Genomic DNA, 8837 nt, shown 5'->3' with positions numbered 1-8837 from the left:
GCTAAATTTAAAAGTGATATTAGTTTTATTTGATGTGAATGACCGGGAACTCATTAGAGAAGAGGCTCAAAATGCAGTTAAAATGTTCTTTATTTTATACAATCATTTAAATATTAATTTCACCTTCAAAAATTGTTTTTTTAATACAAATACTAATATGTAAAGACTATGGTAGAAAGCATCTTCTGATCAAATTCAGGTAGTCCTCACTATCTGTGTGGACAGTTGTTTCGGGTGTGGCCAGGCTCATGGCAAATTCCACAGGTCCTGGGTTTTTTTGTAGCAGGGGCCTTGTTCGCAGATGCTGAACTCTTCCTCGATCTTTTCCCCCCTTCTCCTCCACCAGAACCTCCGGGGGCTGAAAGGGAGAGATGGAAACACTATAATCTCCCACTATAACAACCTCAGCCCATACAAAGCCTCTCCCCCTTTCTCCACTGCCATTCTTTTCCCCATTTACGCTCATGTGACCTGATATCCACTTTTGTTATCATTATCAGAATAAACAAATTATATTCAAAAGTATAGGAGTGTGAAGGTACCTGGAGGAATGTTCTCATCCGTCCACTGGAAGAAGCCGCACTGCTGTTCCCGCGGTTTACCGCAGGTGTGAAACATTCGGCCTTTGTTAGGCCCGTCCTTCATCACGGTCCTCGTAACAGCGGGTTCATTACAGTTACACATCGTCTCTCCTACGCTGCCCCTCGACCCTCTGTTGTTTTGCTGTTGGGGTGTGTTTCCAAAGCCCAGAGAAGGTCTCGGAGGCTGGGGGGCCTGACCGGGTGGACCTCTGCCCCCTGGGGACGCCCCGTGATCGTGTGGCTGATCTGCCCACAGGAAGAACTTGCAGTTCCCCGTGTTGCACTTGTAGAACTGCCGACCTTGATTGGGGCCCTCTTTGCGAACGGTGAGGAGGAGGGCATCTTGGCCGCAGTTACATACAACCGTGTCGCTCTGCTGGGCTGCTGAGGGCTGGCTTGCCCATAGGGATCTGTGGTTACTTGCCCTAGGCTGAGGAGGTGGTGCTGATAGGTCATTCTCAGCCCTGGGTCTAAGGGCCTGATTGGCTCTGGGCTGACGAGGAGCTCCACCATTATTTTGAGTCCCAGCATTTCCACCTCCTCTGAGGTATTTCAAATTCAGGACCTCTCTAAGTGTGTCGTCACATCCGCCAATGCAGCCTACAAACTCCAGAGGCATCATGGGAGGCAGGCTTCCCCTTTTAAATTTAAATTTCAGCCTGTAAAAGATTAAATTATAAAAAAAATATATACGCATATGGCATTCTGTTCACAGCAGAATACACATGAAGTGATGCACCATCCACCAAAACAACATCTCCATGGCAACACAACAGGAAGTGCAGCACTTACATATGAACAGGATGTGGATGACACGTTGGGCAGATGCTGTCATCTCTGCTGACCTCTAGAACTGTATCTGGGAACCAAACAGCAGCCTTACATGAAGGGTAACCCATACATGACAGAAACTTCCTGCAAAAGTAAGGAAAAAAACCTGTGAGAGAGAGAACAGACGCAAAGAGGAACTGCCAAGTAAGAAGGAAGGATGAGAAGTTCTTCAGTATAACTTGAGTAAAGTCCAGCGGGACAGGATTTGGATAGGACAGAGCTGTCATCGTCTCACCCTGTGCTGTCCTTTCTTTTTTTAAGGACCATGTCCCTGTTGCACTGGGGACACTTTCTCACTGGCAAAGGCAACTCTATGTCCTGTTCCTCCTGCTGTGTGTACTCCAGAGCCTGGCCTAAGTAATTTGACAGGGCTTCGTCCAACCTGAGGCCAAAATGTAAAGTGTTTCAATTATGTTCAAGCATTTCAATTACGTTCAAGCGTTTCAATTACGTTCAAGCGTTTCAATTACATCCAGGACAAATTCACATGTATATGCTCTATGGAACATTTATGGTTCTTTGTACAAAAACATGAAAATGTAATTTAAAATAAGCCGTAAATAAGGACAGGCAGTGACTAAAATGAGAGAGAAGATAATCTGACAGAGCATATCTTCAGTTTTGGTCATTGCTCAGAAACTCACTGAATTAACTAAGCTTGCTCGAGAGAGAGAAATGTGCACGGGTCTACTTCAGTCCGAAGTTTTTATGCACCTTTCATTTTTAATGCAACTGCGAAGCGTGTAAAACAATTCGATTTGCTTTGTAACGATGTAATACATTGCTGTGAACTTGTACAGGAAATGAGTATGCACATGTTATGCGGAGGAAGTGTGTACACATATACGAGTGAACTCACTTCTTTGCCTTCCTCACAGACTCAATGAAGACGGCCTTGTATTTCTCCACGTGATGTCTAAGTACAGATGCTTTGTCTTTACGGCCCTCCGAGACCAGTTTGAGGTCAGCCTCCAGCTCTGCTCTCAGATCTGGCTTTGACATCTCGTAGCCCATTGAGTTATACCCTGAAGACCAAGAAAGATCTGTCAAACATCTTGATTTCACTGTGCCTGGTCGCTTCTGTGACCAGCAGGTGCATGACGAACGTGAAGCTCTTTTTTGTTTTTATTGGTAATGGTGTCGAGGGGTGAGGAATATTCCCAGCCGGGAGCAACGAGCACTTTTTAAAAATGATGAAGTCTGTAAAACATCTTTTAAAAAAGTCAATAAAAACGCCAGAACCTTCCGCCTGTGCTCTCTTTGTTTTCTACCCTCTCTTGAACCTCCATGGTCTCTCTTCCTGTTATGGTCAGAGATAAGTAAACTAGTGTCAATAGTTCTCGATATCTGTTGCTTCTTCAAGAATACATTTTTTAAAACATGTTTAGGTATTTGGAGACAGGTATGGCAAGTTTGCTTGACAACAGGCCACTACTTGGCCAATGTAAAGCTGTGCAGTTGGCCTGTAAAATTCCAATGCTAGTGGCTGTCTTGGCCTACTTAGGTTTTAATGGACACTGATTGATTCCTGCGTGTCTTTGTAATGTTGTAACTTACGCCCCAGCCCTAGCACTGCACCACCTTATGTACTGGTTTATGTTCTGCACTGAAGATCCAGACAGTGCTGTGCTTAACATAGTACTACTTGCACCGTAAAGACTATACTACTCACTGAATGTGTTTGACTAAAGCGTCGTTTCTGAATGTGAAAAAAAAAACCCTTATCTTTCCATCTGCTGTTGAAAGAATTCTCATTAGGCCTGCTGACTGTCACTCATCTTACTGGTTTCATTATCGCTTTTTCTCTTTCTCAGTAAAGTCAGTCTAGTTTTAATGAGTTCTTTCAGTTTTAATAACTATGGGAAACTCACATTGGACAACTCAGGTGTGGGAGAACATTCCTCAGGCTACTTCTTTAGGGTGTAACACTCCCCAACCTAGATAATGCAGCTTTGCGTCAACCTATGCACTCGTCTTGGTCTGCGTGTCATTTTCAGTGCTGTAAATCCGCTCACCTTCGACGAGACCCATCCCGAGCTCTCCGGGCAGGAACCTCTGGTCGTTGGTCAGGCCCACGTACATGCGGCTCTTAATTGTCTCAATATGCTCAGCGTGAGTAGCATCGGTACCTACAGAACCAGAGAATCTCAAATAACACGGCTCTCACCACTGAGATATGAATAACATCAAACAAATGCCAAATAAAGCGGAATGACATAATTATTATACCAATGCCGTGTTTCTCCATGAGAGCGATCAGATCAGCCTCCGTCAGGAGCTGTGGAGGGCTAGTTTGTCCTTCCACCATCTCAATAGCCGTGGGCTGGAATGTAGTCTCTGGTGTATATAAAGGAATGACCTGTGTATGAAAAACAAAACAAAAAAACAAACAAACAAAATCTCCAGCTGAGTGAAAACAGTCCTGCTGATACTCAGTGCGTCATAAATTGCTGAACAGTTCCAGAACTGTGTGCTACCTTGTTGCTCCACTTATCATAAGGGTAAACGTCCAAATAGTTCCGGGCTATGATGGTGAGGCCACTGGCTGAGAACTGCTCCTGGGCTATTTCAATTTCCACTGTCATCTCTTGGCCCTGAGCGTCTTTGGAACAGCACGCCAGGAAGTGGCGGACGATGAACTCATACAGCCGCTTTTCATTGCCCTGGAGAAAGGGGAGGGGAAAAAAACAAACAAACACACAGTGATTTTAGTTTGGGACACAAAATAAAATCCATTTTGTTATGTAATGCAGCTTATCTGGGAAAGAAGTACCTCCATGTGTGGATGTGGCTAATAAGGCATGTCTCGTTATAGTTTACACTGAATTTACATACAGCATCCTGTTTACGTTCAGAGCAAACGGCACCTGTAGGGTATTTGTGTATTTAGTCGGGTGAATGGGAGGATGGGCCTGATCAGATTTGTTTCCGTTTCGAGGAGTGGGCCCGCCATTTTCCAGAATCCTCTGGGCAAAAAAACCCCATTCACTGTCCTGGGTTTGCTGCTCCACAAGCGGAGTCAGGTTCAAGGTTTTTGGGAACATGTTGGTCTCAGTGCGAGGATAACTGATAAACCTGGAATAAAAATCAGAGATACGTATTCAATAAAACACAGGCCCCATCACTGAGTTCTAATTTACGCAGTCCTTCTATTGCATAGAGCGACCGTCATGCACCAGCAATGTGGTTTAAGAATCGTTTTAAACTTACCCCTGTGTATACAGTTTTTCTGCTGTTTTCATTGTTTCTTTAGCACTCATCCTCAGTTTCCTTGAGGCCAACTTCTCAAGTTCCTATATAACAAAAATTAATGAATCAAAGACTTCCTGAACTACAGGTTTACATAAGATATTTAAGAATGTAATTATTGCCAGAAATAAACAGACAGCTCATATAAAAGGGGGAAAAAGTTATGCAATCACTTTAGGACAATTGTTTTCCATGCAGGATGCAACAGAGGCCAAGTAACATTAGAAGACTGTAAACAAATCCCATTTATTATTCATTTGCACATTAGTTATTCAACTGAAGCAAATGTATTCATGTCTTTATGATGACGTGGTTTTGACATGACGTACCACTGTGTCAAGGGGCAGTGGTCTCCATTTGCTTTTCGGCTTACTCACAACAGACATCACTGTGGCCATGGGATCCTGAAAAAGGTCAAATAAAAACATATCTTAAAAAATTAAAAATGTAATCTCAGTGACATCTGTTTCGCTTAAGTTATACATATTCAAGTAAGATCACGGGTCAAACAAGGACAAAACTGGTTCACAGAAAGAAAAGCAACTTCAAATGCAATATCATGAGCATGTCATTTTGCGTGAGATAATCTACCTTTGGCTAATCAATGCTTTTACATCATGTTACAAAAAAGCAAACAATTCCATTTAAAAAGGAGGAGACACTTACCTCCATGCAAATCTGGTAAAGGACAAGGCACGCAGTGTGATTGAACAACCTATGCCTTTTCCAGTTAAATTCCACCGACTCTTCTCCAGTCTCATGAACCACTGAAAGACACCAATTCACAGAAACATTCAGTCCGCTCAACAATTAATGTAGTGTGGCATGTCACATTTCTTCCATAAAGAATGTCTTTCTTTAAACACACACACACACACACACACACACAATGACACGGATGTAGAGTTGAAACTGAAATATAATATGATAGTGTACCAACGCCATTTTAATAACATAGCACAAAATAAGCTGAATAAATGTTCCTGAACAGCAATCACTTAAATTTTCTGTTATCCTACAGTTCAACACAACAATACCTTTAATTTTGAAAAAGCTCTCAGGAATGAACGCCTGAATGGCTTTGAACCTCTCCACCACAAAACCCAGAGTGGGAAACTGACAGCTTCCATAGCTAATCAGCTGATTTGACAGTGAGTCCGGAAAGATCTTCTGCAGCCGTAAGGTCTGGAACCTGGTAAACGACGCTCCTTAAACGCAATGCGAGACAACCAATCAGATGAGACGCACAGTGAACTGGTTGTAGATGCGCCCAAATGCAAAAGCACAGTGACTCCAGTTACCGATGCGAAGATCGAGCTCCTGTCTGACGTCCACCGCATCGCTGACGTTTATGTCGGGTTCTGTAAGCGTCTCACAGGCTCGCCTGATGGAGTTCGGCGTGATCTCAGAGAATCGTGCACGGAACACCTGAATGTTTGGCTTCACTAAAATCACGAGGAAAAAAAAAAATAAAATCAGCTCAACTCAAACCTTCTCATTTACGGCATGGGAATGATTTTCTGTACAACTGACACCATTTAAAGTTTCCATAAGGGCAGGAAACTCATAAGTGTACAAGCATATTTGGTATCTATTTATCACTTGCTTCTACAGTTATTGGGATTCACTGTGGGATTCAAAGAACAACCACCTAATCACCTTTCTCCAATCAAACGAAAGGGTATCTCTGGCATTCAAGTCAGGAGACGACAAACACCAAGTATTGATTTTGTGATCAATTCCGTTTCTCTGTGGGTTTTGGTGTTTGCCTAGGGTTGCAGTCATGTTGGGGGGGTGTTAAGGATGCCACTGGCTTTAATGAGAGCCCCAGGTTCAGACAGCAAACAGCTCCACAACATCAATAACCTGCCATCTTATTTTACACTAGATATAGGGTTCTTTTCTGTAAACAGTTTTCTATCAACAACACCCCTGCCCCTGGCCAAAGTGCCCTATTTTTCAACTCATGTGACCGTGGAAACCAGTTCCAATGCCCTTGCGCTTACATTCATTAGCTGCTGTCCATAAAATGTTTTCTGTCAGTCCTTTAGAGAGCCATTATGGCCTCTCTGCACTGAAATAGCAACTAACTATAGATTTAAGGACTTGGTGCTCCTAAGATAACACCATGTTCTGGAATTTTCCAACTGAGGCCTTTGCATTCTTCCTGCATAATTAAAGCATCCTTCCTCACTTTATGAAAGATGCACTGGGGCCCAGATACACATTCATCATTGACAATGCAAGTTTAGTATTGTTCCAGGATTTTTTTCACTGACTTTTTTAATCCTGTTACCGGACTTACGGAGGTAAACAACCGTTTCCCCTTTCTTTTGCAAACTGATGTGTATTATTGAGTGGGAGAACATGACAAATAGCTTTTATTTGTGTACCGGAACATTTCCCCCAGTTGATACATATATGATGTAAGCTCACCTGCTTTACAGACGTCAATGATCTCAAATCCTATATTCTCTCCCTCTCTGTCACAGTCAGTCCAGATGATCAGAGCTTGGCACTGTCGAACCTCTTTCTCCAGAGTTCTCTGTGAGGTAATTTCCGGTAATTTCCATTAGACTTCTGGATTCTACCACTCAAATATTGCGATTCAAATTCACAGCACAAGACAATGCTAACCTTAATGTTCACAGAGTTCTCAGGGCAGTATTTTTCCACCTCTGCGTCAAATAACAAGACAGGGTTGCAGCTATGCCTGTGAATACAAACACGAAGGATGATTACTTCACTCTATTTTGGGTTCTCAGTCACGTAGGCTGTATGTCACCTATGTTTAAGAGAAGTACACTGACCATTTCTGAAAAGGAGCCTTGAATTCAAGGGCTAAAAGATGCCCCGAGACTGAAGTCATCGACACGCTTACATCCTGGGGGTTAATGAAAACAAGACTATCAGTGCCATAATACTGTCTAACATAACAACTCTCTCAAATTTCACTCGTCACTGTGTGTTGACACACAGGCTGGATACTTACTTGTCCAAACAAGTTATATTCATACTCGTATATCTTATTGTAGACTGAGAGGCCTTCTCTCTATGAAAGGAAAAATATATTGATTAAATCACTCTTCGAAGCTCTTCAAAGAAAAGCCCGGCTGGGCTCAGAGAGGGTAAATAACTGGGAGAAGGAACTCGGACTAAATAAAGGACAATAAAAGTAATGAAACGACATGAGTAAATAGAATAAACGTACCTTTCTTGCTCTCCCATTTGACATTATCTCGGCAATGCCTTTAGCAGCATCATTTTTCTCCGCGACACACAGTACTTTCTTAATTTGAGTCCTTCTGATCATGCTGATGAAAATTTGTCTACGAAAACTAACGCCGTTCACATTTGTTGACAATCTCTTCACTGTCAGTCGAAGCAATGATCTTTGTAAAATATTCACAACCATAATCTATGCGCCCATCATGCAAGTAGTAGTATTCTAGACATTTAGACCATGATAGCAATTAGTCTATTAAAAGTAAAACAATACCAAATGACTTCAGCTAACAGTAGGCTAACTTCTTAGTTGTGGGTTAAGACTTGTTCGTACCCTAGCACGTAGAGAGTCCAAACCAGGTACATGTCTATAGTTCATAACTGTACACTCAGACTACTATCATTTACATATAAAAAGAGGCTAACATAAGTACAATTACGAAAACGTTAGTTAGCCAGCCAAGAGTCTACTGAACTTTCCAATTTCGGCGCCTGTCAATAAATGTCGTAAATATCTACCGTAAAGCATTCCGCGAGTGTAAATTCCTTTCTTGTGTAAATACATTCGTTTTTACACGATTAATGTGATTTTATGTCATGATACATTTTCTTTAATATATTGTAACAAGGAACAATCAGACAGTAACATTTTAATACATTTTAAAACATCTAGAAAACTATTCACGATCTCTTTCTGCACTTCCTGATGAGGACATAGTCACGTGGGCGTATGCTATCATTTGGCTTTAAATATGGCTGCTGTGTTAGGAAGGAAGGATTCCTTTGAAGGATTTGGAGGAACTGTGGCATCTTTTGCGACGGTAAACCGTTTTTGTCGTTATCCGTATATATTGACTATATAATTTGAATCTAAGACTTTCGCCACTCGTAAATACCTTTATGTTGACAATAGCTGTTGCGTATTAAATTTATGACAGTTAACTTAATGTG

The 8837-nt window shown here is 42.0% G+C and overlaps 1 protein-coding gene across 1 annotated transcript; it reads right to left on the bottom strand.

Moving 5' to 3' along the window:
- Positions 1-209: 209 nt before the first annotated feature.
- top3a (DNA topoisomerase III alpha) lies at positions 210-7974 on the bottom strand. The gene is made up of 19 exons (XM_030790502.1): positions 7873-7974; positions 7654-7713; positions 7472-7545; positions 7299-7374; positions 7098-7206; positions 5963-6106; positions 5699-5869; positions 5328-5428; positions 4991-5065; positions 4623-4705; positions 4280-4487; positions 3890-4075; positions 3642-3771; positions 3428-3541; positions 2272-2437; positions 1648-1794; positions 1374-1496; positions 543-1240; positions 210-358 (listed from the first exon to the last, which is right to left on the bottom strand). The coding sequence occupies exons 1-19, from the start codon at positions 7972-7974 to the stop codon at positions 210-212; spliced, it is 2916 nt and encodes a 971-aa protein (XP_030646362.1).
- Between the last annotated feature and the right edge of the window lie 863 nt (positions 7975-8837).

Source organism: Chanos chanos, chromosome 13 (genome assembly GCF_902362185.1).
Source record: "Chanos chanos chromosome 13, fChaCha1.1, whole genome shotgun sequence".
NCBI classification, from domain to species: domain Eukaryota; kingdom Metazoa; phylum Chordata; class Actinopteri; order Gonorynchiformes; family Chanidae; genus Chanos; species Chanos chanos.
This window is presented reverse-complemented; position numbering and strand designations above follow the sequence as displayed.

What these genes read in the sequence shown, in the direction of transcription:
- top3a (XM_030790502.1), bottom strand. Translation starts at nt 7,974, where the DNA reads ATGATCAGAAGGACTCAAATTAAGAAAGTACTGTGTGTCGCGGAGAAA. An exon ending in AATATAACTTGTTTGGACAA is followed by an intron (nt 7,546 to 7,653) that starts GTAAGTATCCAG and finishes ATTAACCCCCAG; the next exon opens with GATGTAAGCGTGTCGATGAC. An exon ending in CATCCACATCCTGTTCATAT is followed by an intron (nt 1,241 to 1,373) that starts GTAAGTGCTGCA and finishes AATCTTTTACAG; the next exon opens with GCTGAAATTTAAATTTAAAA.